Below are 27,449 nucleotides of genomic sequence, written 5' to 3' on the forward strand. Positions count from 1 at the left end.
GCCATATCAGTTGGCTACCAATATATAAGGCCATACTAGTCGGCCAGATATATAATAAGTCAGGTCTTTCACATACCAGTAGTGCCATTGGTAATCTCTCTTAGTTATAGAGTTCCCCTGGCATCTGCCACACCCAGATTCTTCCATAAGGCTGCTATATAGTAAAATGTGATACATTACTCCATATAATTTTTTTACTGCTCCAGAGTACAATGGTGGCATGTTTTTCATCACTCCATCTAATGCTTGTGTATAGCTGCTTAACCATGGAAGTCCATATCATGAAGCGCCCAACATATAGTTTTTGTGCTGATGTTGCTGCCTAAGGCAGTTTGGAAATCTGTAGTGAGAAATGTAACAGATGATAGCTGATTTTGCGCACTTCGGCACTGAATGCTTTCAATGTAACATGAGTAACATGCTAAACATATGGGGCTCGATTTATCAAGCTACGGTGAACAGGGGCGTACATATGCGCCCCTGTCCGCCACAGCTCGCCTCTGGCGGACTGAATTCCGCTGGCAAAATTCAGCACTGCACAAGAATGCTATTTTACACTCTAGTGCAACGCTGCCCCCTGCTAGCGCACAGCCAATCACGCTCGGGCAGGAGCTATCAATCTCCCCGGTCAGACAAGACCGGGGAGATTGAAATTTTCAACCTAAGAGGTGGAGAATAATTAGGGAAGCAGTGGTCTGATGACCGCTGTTTGATAAATACTGACTGCAGGTTCTCTTGTGTCTGATGACAGCTGCTTGATAAATACTGACTGCAGGTTCTCTTGTGTCTGATGACCGCTTCTTGATAAATACTGACTGCAGGTTCTCTTGTGTCTGATGATCGCTGCTTGATAAATACTGACTGCAGGTTCTCTTGTGTCTGATGACTGCTGCTTGATAAATACTGACTGCAGGTTCTCTTGTGTCTGATGACCGCTGCTTGATAAATACTGACTGCAGGTTCTCTTGTGTCTGATGACCGCTGCTTGATAAATACTGACTGCAGGTTCTCTTGTGTCTGATGACCGCTGCTTGATAATTACTGACTGCAGGTTCTCTTGTGTCTGATGACAGCTGCTTGATAAATACTGACTGCAGGTTCTCTTGTGTCTGATGACAGCTGCTTGATAAATACTGACTGCAGGTTCTCTTGTGTCTGATGACCGCTTCTTGATAAATACTGACTGCAGGTTCTCTTGTGTCTGATGACCGCTGCTTGATAATTACTGACTGCAGGTTCTCTTGTGTCTGATGACAGCTGCTTGATAAATACTGACTGCAGGTTCACTTGTGTCTGATGACAGCTGCTTGATAAATACTGACTGCAGGTTCTCTTGTGTCTGATGACCGCTGCTTGATAAATACTGACTGAAGGTTCTCTTGTGTCTGATAACCGCTGCTTGATAAATACTGACTGCAGGTTCACTTGTGTCTGATGACAGCTGCTTGATAAATACTGACTGCAGGTTTTCTTGTGACTGATGACAGCTGCTTGGTAAATACTGACTGCAGGTTCTCTTGTGTCTGATGACCGCTGCTTGATACTGACTGCAGGTTCTCTTTTGTCTGATGACCGCTGCTTGATAAATACTGACTGCAGGTTCTCTTGTGTCTGATGACCGCAGCTTGTGAAATACTGACTGCAGGTTCTCTTGTGTCTGATGACCGCTGCTTGATAAATACTGACTGCAGGTTCTCTTGTGTCTGATGACCGCTGCTTGATAAATACTGACTGCAGGTTCTCTTGTGTCTGATGACCGCTGCTTGATAAATACTGACTGCAGGTTCTCGTGTCTGATGACTGCTGCTTGATAAATACTGACTGCAGGTTCTCTTGTGTCTGATAACCGCTGCTTGTGAAATACTGACTGCAGGTTCTCTTGTGTCTGATGACCGCTGCTTGATAAATACTGACTGCAGGTTCTCTTGTGTCTGATGACCGCTGCTTTATAAATACTGACTGCAGGTTCTCTTGTGTCTGATGACCGCTGCTTGATAAATACTGACTGCAGGTTCTCTTGTGTCTGATGACTGCTGCTTGATAAATACTGACTGCAGGTTCTCGTGTCTGATGACTGCTGCTTGATAAATACTGACTGCAGGTTCTCTTGTGTCTGATAACCGCTGCTTGATAAATACTGACTGCAGGTTCTCTTGTGTCTGATGACCGCTGCTTGATAAATACTGACTGCAGGTTCTCTTGTGTCTGATGACAGCTGCTTGATAAATACTGACTGCAGGTTCTCTTGTGTCTGATGACCGCTGCTTGATAAATACTGACTGCAGATTCTCTTGTGTCTGATGATCGCTGCTTGATAAATACTGACTGCAGGTTCTCTTGTGAGAAACTGCAGTCATATGCAGGCAAAACTTTTGATAAATCGACCCCATAGTGTGGGCTTCGGAAGACTCAGGGACCACAAACACAGCTCTGTTAATGATACTAGATGCCTACCACTGTTCTATAGAGGAACCAAAGGGTTAAAGAAAATGGTTATATTACAGTAATTATAGAATTAATTTTATAGAGAAGCAAATGTGCAATAAGAACATTGCATTATTGATCTTTTATGCCCCTTTACTAAGGAATCCCCTAAATAACCAGAGTAGGACAATCATGATTGGTTAATAACTTTATTGCATTAGTCTCCTATATCAACATTCAGAACCGAATAACTCTTGTGTACAACAGGATTCTGTTTTTTTTTAAAGCATCCTGCTGCTGCCTTGTTGAAAACAGAAGAGACAAAACACATTAACTTAAAAGAGATATTATACCTACATTTTTTCTTTCATGATTCATATAGAGCAGCAATTTTAAGCAACTTTTTAATTTACTCCCATTATCAATTTTCCTTTGTTCCCTTGGTATCTTTATTTGAAAAAGCAGAAATGTAAGCTTAAGAGCAGGCCCATTTTTGGTTCAGAACCCTGGGTAGCGCTTGCTGTTTGGTGGCTACATTTAGCCACCAATCAGCAAGCGCTACCCAGGTGCTGAACCAAAAATGTGCCAGCTTGTAAGCTTACATTCCTGCTTTTCAAATAAAGATACCAAGATAAAGAAGAGAAATTGATAATAGGAGTAAATTAGAAAGTTGCTTTATCTGAATCATGAAAAAAAAATTCATATCCCTGTTTTTTTCTGTCTTTACAAAGAAGGACAGAACGTATCTGCTCTACAATGCGAATAAAGTAACAGTATAAGTTGTAACTTTTAAATAGAATGTTTAATTCAATAAATAACGTGATACTCTGCACCCACAGGAACTGACCCACTCAAGAAATATGACAACTGCAGCATCAATCTGTTTAATAAACTGCTTCAAGTAAACAAAAAGAAGAAAACTAGAGAATTAACCAGGGTAGATAAATCAACACCACCCCCAGATGGTATTGTGTAGAACTGCAGCGTGCTGGAGCCGTCTGATTGTTGTTGTATTAGGCCGGAACATCTGACACCCCCCTTATTTCTCATCTGGGGGCAGGTCAGGATTCACAGGCACAGTTTCCTCCTGCAAACCCCTGGAACCCTCATCAAGAAAGGTCCGTCTGAGAAGGTAAACACCAGCATGAAGACCACCGATGTTCACCCAGACAGTGTGCATTTTCCTCCACAAATGTCCCGCTTTTGCCAGTGCCTGAATGGTAACACAAAAAAGTGCAAGAAAAACCAGTGAGGATGAGTCACAAGAAAGCAAATTCATTTTATATCACCATGTTAAAGGGACACTTTTATGATTCAGATTAGCAGCAGTTTTAAGACACTTTCCAGTTTACTTCCATTATCAAATTTTGCACAGTATTTTTATATTCACACTTTTTGGGAAACAAGATCGTACTGAGCATGTGCAGAAGCTCACAGGGTATAGGTATACTAGTCTGCGATTGGCTGATGTCTGTTACATGATACAAGGGGACGGAAAATGGGAGAAAGAAAAATTAATTTGTCAGAAAAAAAATCTACTGCTTATTTGAAATTCCGAGTGTTGTTGCATTGTCTCTTTATTATGCACTTGTTAATTATGTAATTCTACTGCATTGAGTGGTCCTTTGAGAGATTAGTACATCAGAGAATCTGGGGCTCTATCCACTTTATTTCATAGATCGGTTATCTTTATATAACATAATAGTTTTACAATATATTTTATGAACAGGATGTACTGGGCTGGGGATAGATTATCTGTGATTTAGAAGTTTCTACAGCACAGTATATAGACCCAGCAAACCTTGATGAAGCATTTCCTGTCATGTGTAAGCAGCACAGCTCTTCCCGTTCCTGGCCGACAAACACGGCTCATCTCTCTTAGGCAGGCGGGGTACAGGTCCCAATTCTTTTTCCGTGAACCAATTCTAAGGAAAATAAAAAAGGTTTATAAAAACAATACTCCATAGAAAGAACAAACATAGAACTGTGAATATGTGAGAAAGTGTTGGTCCTGTTTGTTAGGGTTTTATTTATAATAAAACAAACAAACAAAAAAAACTTGATTCTTTCAATGTATTGTTTGGCTCCAATGGGATAAATTGTGGACAAACATTTATTACCTTTTATTTTCAAAATCAATTGTAACAGGTTTTAAATTTCTTTTTTTTTCCAGGGAACAAATTATTATTAACATCTCCAAATGCCAATAGAAAATTATACATTTGAGAAATTAAGTATATTCAAAAGCTATATATATATATATATATATATATATATATATATATATATATATATATATATATATATATATATATATATATATATATATATACCATGCTCTAACTGAATAATGCAAGTTTAATTTTGATCAACTAATGCATAATAAAAATGACAGGGCTATAGCAATTACTCTTAATTTCAAATGAGCAATACAATACAGCTGTGTAAGCCGATACGCGTAGGCCATCCAGTGCTACGCTAGCGTGTTTGTGTGCATGTTCAGCAGTTTGTTGCAGTACTCCATTGTACTGTTTTTAGTCGTTATTAAATAAAGGGACTTTATTTTACAAAGTTTGGCGAATATTCCTTTTGTTGATTTGACAGCCATGGATATACATATTTACTATGACATTTTGCACATGCCCAGTAAATGCTGGTGCTTTAGAAAGAACGTATAAAAAGTCTGTGCCCAATTTGATAATGGAAATAATTTTGCGTTATTTTTTTTAAATTGCATGTTCTAACTGAATCATGTCAGTTTAATTTTGACTTTAGTGTTCCTTTAACTGAAGAGAAGTTTTAAATTACCAACCTCTTCCCAAATGGCATGTCTGTAATGATGACATCCACCGATCCGTTCCTCAGGGGCAGTCTTGAAATATCCCAGTGAACAGTGTCTATTGGAAGTCCCTGGGGACTGCTGCAAAGGAGGGATAAGAATCATTCATTTAAAAAAAACCAAAACCACAACTACCCAGAATTCTGACAACATCACAAGACTGGGTCATCAGATGACATATTAATTGTTTATAGCTAAAATAAATAAATGCACATACAATTCTCCTCTCTGTAAAGAGGGTATCAAGAGAAATTTTAATGAAAAAGTTAACCTTTTTCTGTAACGTATTAAATGCATTTTAGTATTTACAGCTAAAAGCGACACTGCAGCCTTTCTGAAAACCTTTTTACAGGGTCTATTTGTACCCCATCAGCTGATTGGCTGTAACATCTGTCTGTCCTAAAATATACAAAAAAAAAAAAAAACACTACAGGAAGTCTGGCACTGAACAAAAAAAATAAATAAACAACAACACTTGCCAGGGTATAAATTATAAAGTTAACAAGATTTCAAAAAGTCTGCAGACAAACTTTTTAGCTATAAGAGTGACAATGGTCTCGATTACGAGTCTTGCGTTAGCCTTAAAAAGCAGCATTGAGAGGTCCCAATGCTGCTTTTTAACGCCCGCTGGTATTACGAGTCTGGCAGGTACAGGTGTACTGCTCACTTTTTTTCCGCGACTCGAGCATACCGAGTTGCGGATCCTATCTTTTTAATGGGATTTGCCTAACGCCGGTATTACGACTCTTGGAAAAAGTGAGCGGTACACCCTCTCCTGTCAAGACTGGTACCGCATTTAAAAGTAAGTAGTTAAGAGTTTTATGGGCTAACGCAGTAACATAAAACTCTTAACTAAAGTGCTAAAAAGTACACTAACACCCATAAACTACCTATTAACCCCTAAACCGAGGCCCCCCCGCACATCTCAAACACTTTGATACATTTTTTAACCCCTAATCTGCTGATCGGACATCGCCGCCCCTGTAATAAATATATTAACCCCTAAACCTCCGCACTCCTGCCTTGCAAACACTAGTTACATTTTATTAACCCCTAATCTGCCGTCCCTAACATCGCCAACACCTACCTACATTTATTAACCCCTATTCTGCCGCCCCAACGTCGCCGCCACTATATTAAATGTATTAACCCCTAAACCTAAGTCTAACCCTAACCCCCGCCCCTAATTTAAATATAATTTAAAATAATCTGAAAAAAATTACTACAATTAAATAAATTATTCCTATTTAAAACTAAATACATACCTATAAAATAAACCCTAAAATAGCTACAATATAACTAATAATTACATTGTAGCTATATCAGGGTTTATTTTTATTTTACAGGCAAGTTTGTATTTATTTTAACTAGGTACAATAGTTATTAAATAGTTATTAACTATTTAATAACTTCCTAGTTAAAATAAGTAACTACACTACAAATAAATTAATTACCTAAATTAAATTAAAACAAATTACAATTCAATAAAATAAACTAAAGTACAAAAAAAACCAAAACACTAAATTAAAGAAAATAAAATAATTATAAGAATTTTAAAATAATTTAAAATAATTACACCTACTCTAATCCCCCTAATAAAATAAAAAGCACCCCAAAATAAAAAAAGCCCTACCCTACTCTAAATTCCAAATAGCCCTTAAAAGGGCCTTTTGCGGGGCATTGCCCCAAAGTAATCAGCTCTATTACCAGTAAAAAAATTACAATACCCCCCCCCCAACATTACAACCCACCACCCACACACCCAACCCTACTCTAAAACCCACCCAATACCCCCTTAATAAAACCTAACACTAACCCCTTGAAGATCACCCTACCTTGAGACGTCTTCACCCAACCGGGCAGAAGTGGACCTCCAGACGGGCAGAAGTCTTCATCCGATCCGGGCAGAAGAGGACCTCCAGCCGGCCAGAAGTCTTCATCCAGGCGGCATCTTCTATCTTCATCCATCCGGAGCAGGTCCATCTTCAAGCCAGCCGACGCGGAGCATCCACTTCCAACAACATCCAACTGAAGAATGAAGGTTCCTTTTAATGACGTCATCCAAGATGGCATCCCTTGAATTAAGGTAGGAAAAATCCTATTGGCTGATACAATCAGCCAATAGGATTGAAGTTGCATCAGCCAATAGGATTTTTCCAACCTTAATTCCGATTGGCTGATAGAAAGGAACCTTCATTCTTCAGTTGGATGTCATTGGAAGAGGATGCTCCGCGTCGGCTGGCTTGAAGATGGACCCGCTCCGCTCCTGATGGATGAAGATAGAAGATGCCGCCTGGATGAAGACTTCTGGCCATCTGGAGGACCTCTTCTGCCCGAATCGGATGAAGACTTCTGCCCGTCTGGAGGTCCACTTCTGCCCAGTTGGGTGAAGACGTCTCAAGGTAGGGTGATCTTCAAGGGGTTAGTGTTAGGTTTTATTAAGGGGGTATTGGGTGGATTTTAGAGTAGGTTTGGGTGTGTGGGTTGTAATGTTGGGTGGGGTATTGTAATTTTTTTTACAGGTAATAGAGCTGATTACTTTGGGGCAATGACCCGCAAAAGGCCCTTTAAAGGGCTATTTGTAATTTAGTATAGGGTAGGGCTTTTCTTTATTTTGGGGGGCTTTTTTATTTTATTAGGGGGATTAGAGTAGGTGTAATTAGTTTAAAAATCGTGTAATTATTTTATTATTTTTGTAACTTAGTGTTTGTTTTTTTGTACTTTAGTTTATTTTATTTTATTTAATTGTAATTAGTTTAATATAATTTAGGTAATTTATTTATAGTGTAGTGCAATTGTAACTTAGGTTAGGGTTTATTTTACAGGTAAATTTGTTATTATTTTAGCTAGGTAGTTATCAAATAGTTAATAACTATTTAATAACTATTGTACCTAGTTAAAATAAATACAAGGTTGCCTGTAAAATAAAAATAAACCCTAAGCTAGCTACAATGTAATTATTATTTATATTGTAGCTAGCTTAGGGTTTATTTTATAGGTAAGTATTTAGTTTTAAATAGGACTAATTTAGTTAATTGTAGTTATTTTATTTCGATTTATTTAAATTATATTTCAGTTAGGGGGGGTTAGGTTTAGGGTTAGACTTAGATTTAGGGGTTAATAACTTTATTATAGTTGTGGCGACGTTGGGGGCGGCAGATTAGGGGTTAAGAAGTGTAGGTAGGTTGCGGGGACATTGTGTGTGGCAGATTAGGGGTTAATAAATATAATGTAGGTATCAGCGAGGTTGCGGCGGTGTACGGAGTGGCAGATTAGTGGTTAATAATATAATGCAGGTTTCAGCGATGTCGGGGGGGCAGATTAGGGGTTAATAAGTGTAAGATTAAGGGTGTTTAGACTCGGGGTTCATGTTAGGGTGTTAGGTGTAAACATAAAATGTATTTTCCCATAGGAAACAATGGGGCCGCGTTAGGAGATGAACGCTGCTTTTTTGCAGGTTTTAGTTTTTTTTTCAGCCGGCTCACTCCCATTGTTTCCTATGGGGAAATCGTGCACAAGCACGTTTAGCCAGCTTACCGCTATCGTAAACAGCGCTGGTATTGAGGTGAGATGTGGAGCTAAATTTTGCTCAACGCTCACTTTTCTGCGGCTAACGCCGGGTTTGTTCAGCGTTGTCTCAAGTGAGCGGTGAGAAAAAAAGGCTCGTTAACACTGCACACCATTACCGACAAAAACTCGTAATCTCGCCGAATGTGTTTTAATAATTGCAGAAAACAATTACTGTCCTTTTAAAGAATATAAGGACTTTTGTAGATTAATTTTGTGACAAGCTTTTCATCTACACCATAGCTATAATTACTTGTGCATGACTAAATACAGATGCTATTTTATTTATTCTACATATTTGTCTGGAACTATTGTGTAACTATGAATTATTTCTTCACAGACCTGTCTCATCACTTTACATTCTGCCTCTCCCTAATCCAATCACTACTGTGCTCCAGCTCTCTCTAAACCTCTAATTCTTGCTCTCCATTCACAGCTCCTTACCTATTTGGGCTCTGCTGTCTCCGAAGTAAAGACCCAATGTTGCCGGCAGCTCTGTTTACAGCCTGCAAGTTGTTGTCTCCAGCAAGGAAGAAAGATCTGGGCCATTCATTTACTCCCTGCAAAAGGAAATAAAACATGAAAAGGCTACAGAATCTGGACCAGGCAGGGAGGCTCACCTTGTGCAATTAATCTACACCTCACTGATATGAGTTTCACTTAGTAAATGCTAAAAAAAAACAATGTCTACAGATTATTAGATGAAATACTCATTTACTGAAAGTTTGGGAATACAAGGCATTCACTCGCAGCAGAACTGGCCTAATGAACATCGATCATATTCACAGAACAAATATGTTTGTTTTTTTAAGTGAAAAGTACAATTCCTTTCTGTGATATTCTCTTTTTATGTGTTTGCTATAGGGTTATAACAGCTCAAGATTAAATATGCTGTATGGACCAGCTTTCAGACACAGTGTATAGGGGAGGCAATTACGTCACTGCCAACATGGTACAATCCACCACTGACTCTCTGTAGGTGTGGTGTTTGAATGCTGATCCTCTCCATTGCCTCTGTCTGTTGGTTACCTCAAGGCTCTGTTCTAGGCCCTCTACTCTTCTCTATTTATACTTCCTCACTGGGTAAACTTATTAGTAGCTATGGCTTCAACTATCACCTCTATGCTGATGATACTCAGATCTACCTATCCACCCCTGCACTCTCTCCTTCTGTCCTTTCCCACATCAGCGACTGCTTATCTGGCATTTCTTCCTTGATGGCCTCTCACCACCTAAAAATCAACATGTCCAAGACTGAGCTTCTTCTAATCCCCCCAACTAATTCTACTCCAGTTTCTAACTTTACTATCACTGTCGGTGACACCACTATCTCCCCATCACCCCAAGTCCGCTGCCTAGGAGTTACACTCGACTCCAATCTGTCCTTCATACCCCACATCCAATCGCTCTCTTCATCCTGTCGCAACCACCTACGCAATATCTCCAAAATTCGTCCTTTTCTGAGTGCTGTAACTACTAAACAGCTAATCCATTCCCTAGTAATTTCCCGGCTTGACTACTGTAACAACCTACTAACTGGCCTTCCTCTCTCCCGCCTCTCCCCACTTCAATCCATCCTAAATGCCTCTGCTAGGCTAATCCACCTCTCCCGACGCTCTGTATCTGCCGCACCCCTCTGTGAGTCCCTTCACTGGCTCCCCATTCACAGCAGAATTAAATTCAAAATTCTCACTCTGACCTACAAAGCACTTACCAATGCAGCCCCCCCATACCTGTCCTCACTAATCAACAAATATACTCCAGCCCGTCCCCTAAGATCCAACAACGATCTACTCCTTGCCTCTTCTACCATCACCTCCTCTCATGCTAGACTACAGGATTTCTCTCGTGTGGCACCAACCCTCTGGAACGCACTTCCTCGAGCTGTCAGACTTTCCCCTAACCTCTCCTCCTTTAAACGCTCCCTAAATACCTTCTTGCTCAGGGAAGCCTATAACCAAATCAGTAACTAATGAATTCCACTTGCCTAATAGTTGCCCTCATCTAACTTCACACTAACATCATTCCCACCTTTGCAGTCCCCACCTCCTGTTTCTCACCCTCCTACCCATTTAGATTGTAAGTTCCCATGGGAACAGGGCTCCAATTCCTCCTGTATTTGTTTGTTAAATTTTGTCTGGTGTCTTATATTGTACTGTCCTTTTATCTTTGTTACCTATGAACAGCGCTGCGGAATCTGTTGGCGCTTTATAAATAAAGAATAATAATAATAATGAAGCATATCTAAATATGATATGCAAGCCTGTGCAGAATAAAACCTATTAAATCATAACTTTTACTAGAAAATATTTTACTACTACACGTGCATTTCAATGCATGAAATGATTTTTGCATGTGCAAGTCACTTTTTTCTTTATAGAATCTCAATTACATTTTAAAATGTATTGCTTTTTTTATTTGTAAAACAAAGTTTTTCTGGACTGAAAAACAACACTTTTTGTTTTTATGCGTGCAAAGTGTGTGCTCACCAATGGAACTGTGGGAAATTTTCTACAGCCAGTGAGCTTTTAGCCCACGGCCAGTTGTGTACAAAACATGCAGTCCTTGTTACTTTCAGTATCAATATCACTTTAACCAGCTTTAAAGCAATCTCAAAATAAAATAATATAATTAAAGGGACATTAAACCCCATTTTTGTCTTTCATGATTCAGATAGAAAATACAATTTTAAACAACATTTCAATTTACTTCTATTATCTAATTATCTTCATTCTTTAGATATCTTTTGTTGAAGAAATAGCAATGCACATGGGTGAGCCAATCACACAAGGCATCTGTGTGCAGCCACCAATCAGCAGCTACTAAGCATATTTAGATATGTTTTCCAGCAAATGATATCAAGAGAATTAAGCAAATTAGATAATAGAAGTAAATGAGAAAGTTGTTTAATATTGCATGCTCTTTCTAAATCGTGAAAGAAAAATTTTGGGTTTCATGTCCCTTTAATACACTCATGTGTGACCTTCTAGACTAGAGCAAGTCATTTCCATATTACCTCTATTGGGATGGCTCCGGTGCCACACATAGGATCAATAACAATATCAGAGGGCTGCAAATTGCAAAGCCTGTGGGACAGAAAAAGATTCAAGAACTGAGTTTAGCTTTTGTATTAGTGAGCTCTTTTGAAATGCAAAAAGAGAAGCTTTCTTGCCTTTATCTGAAAGCACTGCATGCATGAATGGTTTAAAGAAACAGAATACTCATATGCTAAATCACTTAAAAGTAATGCAGCATAACTGTAAAAATATGACAAGAAAATATCACCTGAACATCTCTATGTAAAAAAGGAAGATATTTTCAATAGCAAGAGCTTTGTTAACAGTTACACTTCAGTTACTGTCAGCTGCATGTTGAAAAAAAATAAAAAAAAATAGGCAGTTTCAACAGTGCTCAATTTTGTTATACTGTAATCTCATGAAATCCTGTGAGATTACATTGTAAGCTTCCTTAAACTGCATAGAGAAATAACATGACTGTGCCTGTGCATACCAGAAGCACGCTGCTCGCTAGCAAGTCCCATGACTAGCATCCTGATTGGCTGCTTAAAGTCCCTTTACAATGGGATGTGGCTATTGAGGACATTTTGAGGTAATATCTTCCTTTTTTAAATAGAGATGTTCAGGTGATATTTTCTACTCAGCTTTTTAAAGCTATGCTGCATCATTTTCAAGTGCTTCACCATTTGGGTATCATGTCTCTTTGAGACCTAGCTAGGGACAGACATGATAACATCTACTGGCTATAAAGAATAGTCTCTGGCTATGAAGAATCATCAGGGAGTCATCTATTATAAGCCTTTTAACATCACCTGAGCATGCCATATGCCAATGTTGAGCGCAAAGTTGTGGGTCCAAAGTGTGTGATGTTCCTGCGATGAAGACTCTCTTCAGTCAGGGCAATTCCTACCAGCATCTCATTGTAACTGATATTCAGTAATACCTGTGATTAAACCATATTTACATCAACACAGCAAATCATGACACCTGCAATAAATAAGATTACTAATGTCAAGAATACCCCATAAGGGATGTGGGAATGTTTCATTGATAAAGTGACAAACGTTGAGTGTTTTAGTTCAATTCAACTAAATGTTTTTTTTTTTTCTCTCTGTAAAAAATGAATATTGAACGTAGATAGAAACCTATTAACCTCCATCTGGACGTATATATAAGTCACCTTATCCATCACAGATCTTTCAAAGATTTCTCACAGCCCAGGTCATAGTGCATGAGCAAAGAATTGTCCCCAAGCTTCATTCCCAAAAGCATTTTACGTTAGTATTATTATCAGCCCTAACAATAAATTTGGTCGTTGACATACAAAATACCTCTTGTTGTTGAAGAGTTAACAATTAAAAGTTGATTTTGATAAACTTCAATAAAAGTCTATTGGAATCAATACACAAATGTTATCTTCAAATGTTACATTCCACAATAGCATAAATCAGCAGCCACTTGATATTAACAGACACATGTCAATATTTTATTGTGAGGTTTCAAATCGAAATCCCTCCTTATCATTACCTGGTCTGAAGAAGAGACAATTAGTTTTGAAATGTCACTTTGCTATTAAAAACCCAGTGATAGTCCGGGTAATATGCTGCGCTCTATCGAGGCATGGGAGAGGGAGTTGGGGGTAATTATCACACCCCAAACAGCAACTAACATCTTCCACAATACGAAATCTGCCTCCTCTTCGGCTTCTATTAGAGAAATTAACTACAAAATACTACATTGTTGGTACTTAACCCCCAGGAGGCTTCACAAACTATTTCCTAAAACTAACAACCGCTGCTGGCGTTGTGGACACGTGGGTAGTGGCATGGGACACATGTGGTGGTGGTGCTCTCAGATAAATAATATGTGGTGAAATATAATTGAAGAAATAGAGGATATTTTTCAGACCGTGCTTCCAATGGACCCTTTAGTATGGCTGTTAAATAAGACAATCAGACTACCACAGACTCATTTTGGGCCATTGTTAAAAATTATGATAAATAGCATAAAGGTTCTAGTGGTTCAAAATTGGAGGTCGAACGAGATTCCTTCACTTAGGCTATGGCGAAAAATGGTTACAGATTTGATAGAATTAGAAGAGTATGGATCTTATATGTCAGGTAACAGAGAACATTTTATCGAGTTACAAAACACTTGGGAACAACATATTAAAAATCTGTTTTAACAGGGGTCCCCTTGACTAAAGACCAATGAACTAACCTTAATTATAACTTATTTCTTAGATTTTGTCCATTTGTATATCAGTAGATATTCTATCTAAATTTGCAGGCATCATTTAAATAGTAATAGTAAATATAGACATTGAGACTTTTGCGTTATCGTTTCATTTATATGTATAAAAGTAGAAACTAGAATCCATGTGTACATGACTATTAATATTCAGATGTCTGTTTTCTTTTTTTTAATGTAAATTGAAAAGTGAATGTGATTAATAACATGTGTGATAATGTGTAACCTTTTTGTTTGACAGATTCTTAATAAAAAGAATTTGGAAAAAAAAAACCCAGTGATAGCAGATTTATGCTAATGTTGGATTTCCTTTATCTAGCACCCTGGTAGTTGTAACTTTGTGGATCTTGGTGAGAATGCAGATTCCATTGAACTATTGCCAAATGTTACATTCAGTATTCTAATTGTATTGTTTGTTCTGCAGAAACAATTGAAAAGCAGAATAAATATCAAGAGGCACATTCATTCTACCATTTAAATGTTAAAATACCAAAAACATTTTACCATCCCTAACTTATAATAGCTTTCAAATAATGACCCTTTAACAAACAAGAACACGAGATCTGTGTATGCCATTTGCATTAATTCCCGGCACTATATTAATTAGAATACTGGAGAAGGATTTTAGATTTTCTTTTGTATTCACTACAGTTGTACAGCATACAGTTACTGTCCTACCCACCTCGATATCAAAGTTTGTCATGTCTGCTTTCCACTGGAAATGATCCTGCACAGCTCCACCAAAATCCCTGGCTGCGTCATTAGAGGTGAAGCTGTGTTTGTCTCCAGCTCGGTTGCAAGTGACACGGAATTTCAAAGTGCTGCTGGTGTCTGGCGTCACAACTTCTTTGGCTTCTGGGTCAATCTCTGAACTCGACTGAGATCCCACATCAATAGCCTGCGCCTTCTCTGGTGCAAGAGCCTGGGAATTAGGGCACGTATGCACCGTTTCCGCACCGTCTGGCTGTCCACTCTCTTCTGATGAAGGATTTGTGAGCTGAACCATTGCACCTTTATTTTTGGCATCGTCCTCATCTCCTGGAGTATCCAATCTGAATAAAGCTGCCTGTGAGTTCTCAGGGATCTTTTCATTTCTTGGTGTCTCCTGATCAGCATTCTGTATTTCTGTGATCTTTTCTTCAGAAGTCTCCAGCTCTGATGCCACAATAACTGATGTTTTTTTCTCTTTACCACAGTTGCCTGCTGGTTTCTTGCGCTTCTTTTTCTTCTTTAAGTTATTGTTCAGTTCCCATGTGCTCAGGGCTTTCTCCCAACGCAGCTTTGCAGCTAAATCCTGGAAATCCTTCAATGCTTCTTCCTAAAAAGGAACATGTGGTTAATGTATTAGTCGAAACGAAACCAGTTAAAAGAAATGTTTAGGTTGGTTTATAATCTATTGGTGCTATCACCTTTATGTCCTTAAAAGGGAAATCGGTGAACTCCTGAACGATAACAAAGAGATTGTCCACCGACTTCAAATGATGAACCTGATGAAAAAAGAAAAGAAAAGATTATTATGTAGAAGATATTTAAATGGCAACGCCTGGCTATGGCCCTCGCATCAATTCAATAATACCAGCCTTAAAGGGACACTAAAGTCAAAATTAAACTTTCACAAATCAGATAGAGCATGCAATTTTAAGCAACTTTCTAGTTTACTCCTATTATCAATTGTTCTTGGTTCTCAATAAACAAGCGCAACCCAGGTTCTGAACCAAAAATGGGCCGGCTCCTAAGCTTAGATTCCCACTTTTTCAAATTAAGATACCAAGAGAACGAAGAAACATTGATAATAGGAGTTAATTAGAAAGTTGCAATCTCTGTCTGAATCATGAAAGAAACAATTTGAGTTTAATATCCCTTTAACTTAAACCAAAGCATTTTTATCAGACAAGGACAGAAAACTCTAAAATGTTAACATGCTACAATTATTTTTGAGGAAAAGAAAAAGCTGTTTCTTTGGAAGGGAACGAGAAGAGCCCCTAGGTCTTTGGACCTGATTGTTCATTCGCTGATAAGCAGATTTCCCACTACTTTATTGATGGTCAGTGCAACACCTCAATTTTTCCCTCAGTACTGGAACACTGGAAATAATACATTTTAAAATGCCCTCTTTTAGAAGCAACAAAAGACAAAAAAGACTTTTATTCCTTTCCTGAAAGTATCCAAATCAAACGGCATGGGAGAAAGTTTTGGGATTCTGCATTCGTTTGTTAAACAAATGCTTAATTTGGCTGTAGGCAGCGAGCGTATCAGTGTAAAAGAGCAATGCACAAGGATTTGTGCAAATCCAGATGTTTGTGTGCTGCAATTTCACATGGATAGATCTGGCACTGAAGTGAGCCAACTGCCACTGCCTGCAGCCATATCCAGCATTCATTTAGCAAAATTTGCACATGCCTAATAGGCACACAAACAACTCCACCAGCCTCCAATCCTTATATAACAACACCTAAGCCAGACTATCCTCCTCTTTCTAATGCCCTGATGATTTTCCTGCTTGGAGATATATTGTAGTGCAGACTTCACAGGGGCTGAACTCACTGAATGCTAAAAGAAAAAGGGTGGAACTCTTCAGAACACCAAGATCTCTGACAAGATTTTAAACAGGCAGATTTTGCTATACTTCTCTAAAGGGTGTTCTCTGCATTTCTGAATGTAAGAGACAAGCCCACTACAATATAGCACTGTATGATATGAGAGTTTTGTTACACTTACATTTGTTCTTTATGTTTTATATCACTTTAAACTTCTGATTGGGTCCTTTCAGTATTATTACAATTAAGCATTGCACCTTCTATTTTATATTTTAATACATTTATATTTAGACCCAGCAGTGATTTTACAATTTAGGATCATACTTTGTATATTTCTGTGTATATTTTACAAATTACATTGCATTTTGTATTTTCTCTATTGTAAAATAAAACAGAGCATCAGAAAGTGGGAGAGACAGGGGAGTTCCCTGAGCTGTACAGGGGAGTTCCCAGGGTATGTCTGATGAGTGAACAAGCAAACAGTCCCGCAGCTCCTGCACACATACACAGCCTACCAGTGGCGGGAAAGAAAAGCCAAGAACAATTGCTCTTTCATGAATTCACCAGCTAAAAGAACAAACGCCTTACTTGTTATCACCCCAAGGCAATTTACATAGAAAAACTCAGCTCCCGGAGCCGTGGGCTCAAGTCGCCCTGACTCACAGTTCTGTGGGCAAGCAAAGATCTGGGCAGGCTCCGATACCTCCGTCGCCTCTCCTCAGGCGATCAGGACCAACGTCAGCATAACCTCTCCCTTCACGATCCGGCCGTCTCTCTCCACTAACGCGACTTGCGTCCAGTCTCGTGATCACTGCAAAGGGGGTGTGTGTAAGTGGGAACGTCCCAGTGGTCAGGTGCAGGCTTTTCCTCTCTGTGGGGCAAAACAGCCCAATGCCTCTCTCCGTACAGGTTCGTGCTCACTTGATATCCTTCACCCTAGGCACTCAACAAAAATCCACAAAGGAGCACCGGATCCAATCACCAACACTTTATTGATTAAAATGCGACTTCATACAGAACATAAATGTAACACTTAGGAAGGGTATGAGTGTAGTGGGGTATCGTTCGTTACCTGCTGACGTGTTTCGACAACCTGCCGTATTCGTAGCTATGAATACGGCAGTTTGCCAAAATGCGTCAGCGGGTAACAAACGCTACCCCACTACACTTGTGCCTTTCCTGAGTGTTAAATTTATGTTCTGTATGAAGTCGCATTTTAATTAATATAGTGTTGGTGATTGGATCCGGTGCTCCTTTGTGGATTTTTGTTGAGAGCCTAGTATGTCTGAAGCTCTCTCACAATTCTTATGAAATGCTGTAAGTGTTTTACACAAGGAGGTCTCACTGATTTATCTCGCCAGCTGCATACAGGTGAAGTTTGCTCAAAAGTCACAATACACTTATTTAACTGATAGAAAAATAATATACACAAAACTACTGACAAAAAAACAAGTTAAATTGTAGTGAAAACATTTCAGTTAAATTTGTATTTGCTGCAAACTAGGCCTTTATATCAGCCCCAGGTGTTCTCCCGTTAACTTCTCTGTCCGCTGTGAAATTCTGTATCCCAGAGAGCCTCATTACTTTCTATGGAGGGCATCTCTCTGAGACTTAAAGATTCCGTCCTTTATCTTATAGAATTCAGTGAGTTCAGCCCCTGTGAAGTCTGCACTATACTTTCTCTCCAAACTAGAGAACTTTGCTTATTGGGCCCATAGAAAATAATGAAGCTCTCTTTGAAACTGAAGCCGTCAGTTTTTCAGTTTTATTTCAAATAGAAGAAATACAAAGTGCAATGTAATTTGTAAAAGATACACATACATATATAGTATGAGCCTTATTTGTTAAAGTTACACAGAAACTGAAGACAATATCAGAATTTGTAAATTCACAATCCTAAATACACTGCTGTATACAAAATAAAATACAAAATAGAAAGTGCAAAGTTTAAATGTAATAAAACTTAATCTGAAGTGTAAAGTACTATAAAAAAACAAAGCACAAAGTGTAAATGCAGCAGAACTCTCATGTCATGCAGTGCTATATTGTTTGCACTGAGCTTGTCTCTCCTTCACATACAGAAATGCAGGGAATGCCCCTTGGAGAAGTATAGCAAAATCTGCCGTTTTAGAATTTCGCTAGTAATCTTTCAGTGCTGGAGAATCATTTAATAACATCTCATCTGAGTGGAAATGGTTTATATCATCAGGCCCTATGAAACATCCACCACAATCACCTCTACATATACTGTACATCACCCTCTCCTACACACAGACATGCAACTGTTAGCCTCTTCTGTCACACCCCCCCACCACCACCCACCTCCGTTTGCTGCTCACATATACAATCTACACTGCTCATACACCTTCATTAACCTCAATATCTCACACTTGACAACTTGCTCCAGTCTCTCACAATCATGTTAACTTGTGCTAGTCTTTCCACCTTAGTCAGACACCTCCTCTAGCCTCTCCAGCTTACATACTTAATTACACCAGGTTTTCCTCCTCATACACACCTCTGAAAGCTTTTCTTTCTTGATCTGGAAGTATATTTTGCCTCGATCTTTGCTAATCTTGCACTGGCAGCCAAGCTTCTCCTCTACTTCCTCAGCTGCTGTAAATTCAAACCCAGTGGGCACAGTGGCACCAATAGTAACTGGTTCTTCATCTGGACTCTCAACATGACCAGGTACAGGATCTGCTTCGCTTATTGTCACTTCTGTTAAGGCCTCTGACACAATGTCAACTTCTGACATATTGGCACTTCAGGAATGGAACACCTTTGTCTGCAAACTGTAAATATGATAATAGCATCAGTTACCAAGTAAAGCAAGTGCTGAATTATCTACTATAAATTTAAAATGTGCAATAACAGTTTCACACATCATCTTTGGCAGGGGTTTCAAACTCATTTGAGTCGCGGGCCATTTTACATACAAGTGCAAGTCACATGGGCCGCACACAGCTACATATCTTGCCATTGCTAAACAAAGCAGTGGCGTTTGCTATAACTGCATACATTTAAAAAGATTGTGTTCTGTAACTACTAATTAACTTAATTAAATGCATTCTAATGCTTTTAAGAAAGTGACACATACACTCCATCTGGTTGCTCTCTCACATAGTCCGTGCTATTTTTTCTCTAGCAGCCCTATTCCGAGTGTGCTCACAGTTTAGCGTACGCATGCAAATAGTACAACATTTCCTCTGCACTATAAATAGTGGATCCCAATGCTATCGGCATAGTGACCCACTGTTTATATAGTGATAAACATATACCTTTTGTATATAATATAAAATAAATACATATCAAATATATATAATGTGATATAAGTGAAAGAGAAATTTATTGAAAGGAATGGGCAAAAATGATGTGTGAAATCCATACTGCCATAGTAATGAACGCATATAAAGAAGTACTGCATGTGCCAAATAAATCATTATGCACTTATCTGTGTTTGCCTTTTTCTCTTTAAAGTGAAGGTAAACTTTGGTGAATGAAAGCCCGTTTTTTAAAAATACTATTAAAAACAGGGGCACTTTCATTCATCAAAGTTTACAAAGCAGCCGTTTTGTTAAAAAAATTACTTTTTTTTCTTTTCACTGCTACAGCAGCTTCCCTCACGTAGAGATCCTCTATTCACACGTCAGCAATGACTAATCCTGCTTCCTCCAATCACAGCTTTCCCCCCAGGGTAGTCATTGCCTGAGGCCATGCTGTGATTGGAGGAAGCAGGATTAGTCATTGCTGACGTGTGAATAGAGGATCTCTACGTGGGGGAAGCTGCTGTAGCAGTGAAAAGAAAAAAAAGGTAATTTTTTTTAACAAAACGGCTGCTTTATAAACTTTGATGAATGAAAGTGCCCCTGTTTTTAATAGTATTTTTAAAAAACGGGCTTTCATTCACCAAAATTTACCTTCACTTTAATAACAATGTTACTTGTTTAAGACTGAGGGGTATTAATGATCTTGCTACCATCGTGCAGCTTCTGACTATAATACAAGTGAATCGCAATGCCAGAACAAAGGGATACATTCATTATAATGGAGGTTGCACGTATGCGCATCCCTAACAGTAAGCGCACTCGCTCTTTACGTAATAAGCATATTATAAATATTATTTTTCATATTATTTTTTCATGGAGGTGGCGTGGGCCACCAGTTTGACACCCCTGATCTTTGTGATAGATTAGATCTAAATGAATTTACAAGGATATGAAAGTTAATTAAGAATTAAGTGTTCATAATTCAGACTAGGCATACAATTTAAAAAACAAAACAATATAGCTTGTTGAAGCACATCTTGCACACTATATGACAATAGTATTTGCAACAGTGCATAGCTGCCATATCAGTGTGCACATCAATAATAAGAACTATTTTTTTAAAACCTATATGCATTTTTCAACTGTAAAAAACACCAAGGCTCAATAGGAATAAAGTAGGAAGATGTCACTCATATGGAAGAATCTGCTGAACTGATTGTGATTTAAAATAATGTACTGCTAAAAGACGCTTAGTCTCTCTTCTCCAATTATTCAACCTCTAAGGTTTTAAAAAAATATATAAAAAAACAACAATCTTAATTTATGTCAGCATAAAATAAGCCATCTTTGGCAAATGCTGCTACATAGCCCTTTTTGGACTATTTGACAGCTATTATTTTATGCTTATCATGTTAACTGAACATTGTATTTTCCTAAATAAATTATGTACCAATATTACATTATTTAAGTTTTTGTTTTCCCTTCAACTCTTATTTTACTGCCAGATAAAAGAAAACAATGACTCCCCATCATTGAATGTGAGTGACTGAGGGAACTAAACTGAATATGTCAGTTAATCTGCAGCTTTGATAGTATAAGTGATGACGGGACTATCTAGTCCTCACTAGCAAGGAGCGTTAGTGACAATCTTAGCACCGAATGTGTCTAGAAATATTTACGAAACAATCTTTTCCACCACTGATACTCCTCAGTGCTGGAGATTTTACATCACTCACATTTAGGATACAAGTGTTGTGTACATTATCAGACACACAATCTAATGTGGCTACCATATCACGGTGTTGTCAGGAAATATCACTAACCCTTCTATATGACACTCACAAATGAGAGAACTCGTTAACCCTTGTACGCCCAGCTGCTTCCCCCGCAATCAGACAGCATGCTCTCAGGGTATCGCCATGACAGTTCATCTATTATTCGGCACTCGATCTTTAGCCTGGCTAGGTAGTATAGCTGCACAAGACCGCCAGGTGGCGCTGTATGCAAACTAAAAGGAAGTTCCCCTCAGACAGATAACAGTCGTGCGTAAAACCTGCAGATGTTAGGAATCGTGCAGCCATAACTCATCGATGATTTGGTGCTCTGTGTTATCTACTGGTCGGATTTATTTTGTGTCCTCTAGAGGGCGATGTGATCAACTAGGCTCACACCAATTGGACATATTCCAAGGCGTGGAGGAATAACAGTAACTTTATTCTTATAGTTAATGACATGCAAGGAAATGTCTACAGAAGATTATTGGCACGCTACATGGTTTATGTGCTGCTATCACACAATGCCATTCATTAGCGATTCCAGGGGGTGGGGACATCCAGGGGCATCACAGTCCCCAGCCTGGTCATACAATGTGATTGTAGTGGGAAAGCTGTGAAATTATTTAATGCTATTCACTGATTAAAATCATCCTTATTGATTTCTTTTTTTATGTATTATTTTATACTGTTACAGATTATGTACTATTACATACAGGAAAAGAAGCAGTCTGCTAGGAATGAACAACAGCTTGTGGCTTGTTCTGTGGCCCAGTAATCACCAGGGAGTAGCTTCTTTTAGCCCAGTTGTGCTTTTCACAACTTTCCTGAAAGGTCAGTCCAGCCCCAAAATACCAGGCAATTCACTGAACAAGGGAAATGGCAACCCCAGATGATGGTTTCAGCCTCATCAGTGTAGCCATATCCCTCTAAGCACATTGGGCAAGGAGTCTACGTCTTGTTTCCCCATCACTCTTAGGGAGACTTTCCCCAGGTTCATAAAACAAATACATACAGTAGCGCTCAGCCAGGAACAAACAGCAGCTCAATAGCTTGTTCTATGGCCAGGTTACCACCTGGGGGTAGCTTTTTCTAGCCCAAGTGTGCTTTTCACCGAGGAAAACTTTCCTGAAGTATATCAGTCTGGTCCCACCTAGCATGGTCAGTCCATACCCGAAATACCAGCACTTCTCCTCTGAAATAGGGAAATTGCAACCCCAGACAACTGTTTTGGTCTCCGTTGGGCCTCGTTAGTGAGGTGCAGCCATATCCCTCTAAGCACATTGGGCAAGGAGCACATGTCTGATTATGTAATATTGCCATATATATATATTTATTTTATTTCTTTTGTCAACCAATTCTCTGCCATTTAAAATCCCTGTGGTGTCACAGGATTTCAAAAATTTTATTTGTATTTTTGTGGTTTCTAAATAGTGCGCCAAGATTTTATGTTCAGTGTTCGGGTGTCACCCTGGGCATGACAAATTTGTGGTACCCCTCAGCAAACCACCCTTACTACCCTGCCACTTCGAAGGCCCACCACTGTCCCAATATTCAGTGTTTCCTTAGGGTTGCCACTTATGTTGGAACCTAATTATAAACAAATGAGTATTTAAAATCAGTCCCAGCATCTTTAGTTCCTAAGTTATGCTGTATAATTATTTATGCTGAGTATGGCCGGTATATTTTTCAGAAAAGGTGGTAACCCTATGTGTCCTATATAAAGAGTAACACTATATATTATATCTCTTGATACCATAAACACTTCTTTATAAACTAAATACAGGATGCACATTTCACCTTCTCATACCCTCACCCCTGATGACAGTATCAAGATTTTGCTACTATGGTCTAGCTTCATAGACACTGGAAGTTGTCAAGGGGCTACCACCTAGTCAGTATTTTAATTACACAGCCGGTATTTTTAAGGCTCAGGTCAAAGTTAAAAATTAAGCATAAATATAGAAATAAATATGACATCAGGGGGAAACTTCTAATTGTGTTAGAATCTAATTGTAAATCAATGATAATTTAATATAAGTCCTAGCAGCTTTAACCATACAAACAGGATTGGATTTTTTAATGTGCCCAAAGTAGTGCCAGATAATTCTTTAAATGGCGGTGTATCCCAACTCTTAATACTTTAACACATTACTGATGCACTCTGTCAAAGGTTCCTCTGCTTTGGAGAGGGGTCTGACTCAGGACTGCTAAAGTGCCATAGGTGGGTACGTCTGTGTGTATAATGGACAGTTTTGTGTAGCCCAGGTGAAGCAGCGCTTGATAAAGCCTGCGGGCACCGCAGGGCTTTACAACAGGCTTTATATAGTTAATCTATTAGTCTTGAGTGGACATTATTTATAAAATCTGTCAGGGGTTTGGCTATGGCAAGGTAATATAAGAGGGGGCAACATTGCTATAGTATCTCACAGTCTTCTGAGATGCGAGAGCCCACTCTCCGATTAAAGCGATATGAAACCCAAACATTTTCTTTTGTGATTCAGACAACGCACACCATTTTTAAAGAGTTTCCAATTTGCTTTGTTCCCATGATATTCTGTGTTGAAGAGATACCTAGGTATGGATCTGGAGCACTACATGACAGGAAATAGTGCTGCCCTCTAGTGCTCTTGCAAATGGATAACATTCTTGCAGTAGTTCTGCCATATAGTGCTCCAGGAATGGTGCCGGCTCCTAAGCATATGTCCCTGCTTTTCAACAAAAGATAGAGAGAACAAAGAAAAAGTGATAATAGAAGTACATTACAAAGTTTAAATTGCATGGTCTATCTGAATCTTGAGAGAAGTGCTCTACCAGGAACAAACAACAGCTCAGTAGCTTGTTCCATGGTGAGTTACCACCTAGGAGCAACCTATTTTGGCCCAGTTGTGTTTTTTAAAGAGGAAAACTTTCCTGAAGTATATCAGTCTGATCCCGCCAAGTAAGGTCAGTCCAGCCCTGAAATTCCAGGCAATTCACACCTGAACAAAGAACATGACAACCCCAGATGATAGTTTTGGCCTTCTGTGGGCCTCGTCGGTAAGGTGCAGCCATATTCCTCTAAACACACTGGGCAAGGAGTCCATATCTGGTTTCCCCCATTGCCCTTAGGGAGACCTTCCCAGGGTCATAATACAAATGTATACAAAGAGAGAAATGCTTTACGAGCAAGGAACAACAGCTCAGTACTTTGTGTAATGAAGTCAGAATTAAAGAGACAATATACTCAAAACAGACTCTCTTTCATTTAACAGATAATATTTAATGGTTGTCAACCAATGATCCTTCTAGTAGATTGTGATACGTTTTAAAGAAACAACCAAATCAAGGTTTTGTATTCCATAGGCCTTCTAGACCTCACAGGTCTCTTCTTCAGATGTAGATCAGTCAATGAGAAATAGATACCTGACATCAGTTTTACACAAACCCATCATTTCCCTCTAATATATGGAAGCTATAGAGAGCTTTGTTTACCTATTTGCTTTTGCATTAAAGGGACACTGAACCCAATTTTTTTCTTTCTTTCATGATTCAGATAGAGCATGCAATTTTAAGCAACTTTCTAATTAACTTCTATTATCAAATTTTCTTCATTCTCTTGGTACCTTTATTTGAAAAAGCAGGAATGTCAACTTACGAGCCGGCCCATCTTTGGTTCAGCACCTGGGTAGTGCTTGCTGATTGGTGACTAAATGTAGCCACTAATCAGCAAGCACTACCCAGTGTGCTGAACCAAAAATAGGCTGGCTCATAAGCTTTACATTTCTGCTTTTTCCGATAAAGATGCCAAGAGAACAAAGAAAAATTGATAATAGGAGTAAATTAGAAAGTTGCTTAAAATTGCTGCTCTATCTGAATCATGAAAGAAAAAAAAAATGGTTTCAGTATCCCTTTAAGGTCTCAGTACAGGAAACAAACTTTGTTAGTATTACCATATAAGCAATTGCTTGCTAACTATCATCAAAATGTTCATATTATTATTATCGGTTATTTGTAGAGCGCCAACAGATTCTGCAGCGCTTCCTAATTGAATATATGAAATCTAAAAATATATAGAGAAATTGATCTATTTAACCTGTGTGTCTAGGACCTGTTTAAATGAGTTTCATTAGCACACCTGCCCAAAACATTATTTCCATACATTCTTTCCTAGCAGAAGTACCTATACTTAACAGCAGTTATGAAGTAGCGGTCACAAAGACCGCTGCTCCATAACCTGTCCGCCTGCTCTGATCAACCCGATCGAGTACGATCTGGTTGATTGACACCCCCCTGCAGGCGGCCGATTGGCCGCGAGTCTGCAGGGGGCGGCGTTGCACCAGCAGCTCTTGTGAGCTGCTGGTGCAATGCTGAATACGGCGAGCGTATTGCTCGCTGTATTCAGCGAGGTCTGGCGGACCTGATCCGCAGTGTCGGATCAGGTCCGCCAGACCTTAATAACTAGAGGCCTTAGTGTGCTCAGGTATAAATGCATAGGAGTTTGTATGTAGTAGGCATGAACATCCTTTATAGAAATTAATGCCAAATTTGGCAGCAGTGTTTGGCTGTTTTCGGCATAAAATTTATTAGTATAAAAGTCCAACACATAAATATCTGGCGGCGAAAATAGCCGAATGCCTCTGCCTGCAGCCATTTATGGCATTCGTTTCCATAACGGATGAAGAATACAAGTTTTTGCTAATGCTTAGTTCATCTATTTCTCTGCTCTATATCTGTTCTGCAGTAAACATGACAGTGGATGTATTGTGTGTGTCCAAAAAAATAGAGTGTATAAGCATAGATTATATAAAATGATATATCTATGAATTGTTTGTTTTCATCAGAGAATCTATGAACAATATCTGAAACCATAAAACAGCAGTCCAACTGGTATCTCACTTTACAGTTTCCCCCAGGCACAAAACAGTTGTAAATAGCTGAGATGAATGAGTATGGAATGTCCATAGTCATATCAGGCTTGTGCTAGGTAGGGAGAGAGGCTCACCCGCCCTGTGCACCACACTTTAGGGAGCCCCGCACTGTCTATGAAAAGGTGCAGTGTAATCCTGTATTTAGTTTATGAAGAAGTGTTTATGGTATCAGGAGGTGTCATATCTAGTGTTATCCTTTATATAGGACACACTGTATGTTGGAACAGGGGTTAGACATTCAAGGCGTAGAGCATACATGAGGAGGGGAATCAGGGGGGCTGGGCTTAGGGCCCCATACATTTCTCTTGCCCATGCCCCCCCCCACAGATGCTAAGGGTGGCTCTGATTCTAGGAATATAATTATAACCCATAACCTAGATATTATCACAGTATTAGGCAATCACTTTCTACTTTTATGATGGTAGTCAGAAAAAGGTATAAAAAGGAAATTTGTATGACTGGAGAATGAAGAAGGGAGGAAAGGACAGAAGGAGAAGACAAGAGAGAGAGGGAAATACTAGTTAATTACTGGCACTCCAGATTATAGGTCCTGTTAAAGGAATGTAATTTGTGTGCGTGTGTCTAAATATATGTATGTGAGTATATATATATATATATATAAAAATGAGGGTATATGTGGTTAAATATATTTATGTCTATATATACACATATATAAACATGCACACACACACACACATATATATATATATATATATATATATATAGAGAGAGAGAGAGAGAGAGACTCACTTTGGAGCCCTTTCCAGTCAAATACCTTCAAGATTTTTGTTTTGTGTGATATAAGATTTTGAATGTTGTGACTTAAAGTGATGGTAAAGTTACGTTGTTATCAATCACATATTA

At 38.8% G+C, this 27,449-nt stretch overlaps 1 protein-coding gene across 2 annotated transcripts; it reads right to left on the reverse strand.

Moving 5' to 3' along the window:
• Nucleotides 1-2,619: 2,619 nt before the first annotated feature.
• THUMPD3 (THUMP domain containing 3) lies at nt 2,620-21,878 on the reverse strand. 2 transcript variants are annotated; one of them, XM_053720774.1, is made up of 10 exons: nt 21,746-21,878; nt 19,153-19,429; nt 15,507-15,584; nt 14,780-15,415; nt 12,660-12,790; nt 11,847-11,916; nt 9,275-9,390; nt 5,237-5,344; nt 4,226-4,349; nt 2,620-3,637 (listed from the first exon to the last, which is right to left on the reverse strand). In XM_053720774.1, the coding sequence occupies exons 2-10, from the start codon at nt 19,390-19,392 to the stop codon at nt 3,464-3,466; spliced, it is 1,677 nt and encodes a 558-aa protein (XP_053576749.1). In that variant the 5' UTR covers nt 19,393-19,429; nt 21,746-21,878; the 3' UTR covers nt 2,620-3,463. The 2 variants fall into 2 exon arrangements, with proteins under 2 accessions (XP_053576749.1, XP_053576750.1); XM_053720775.1 differs by having other exon boundaries at nt 21,727-21,857.
• Nucleotides 21,879-27,449: the final 5,571 nt, after the last annotated feature.

This window comes from Bombina bombina, chromosome 7, assembly GCF_027579735.1.
Source record: "Bombina bombina isolate aBomBom1 chromosome 7, aBomBom1.pri, whole genome shotgun sequence".
Taxonomy (NCBI): domain Eukaryota; kingdom Metazoa; phylum Chordata; class Amphibia; order Anura; family Bombinatoridae; genus Bombina; species Bombina bombina.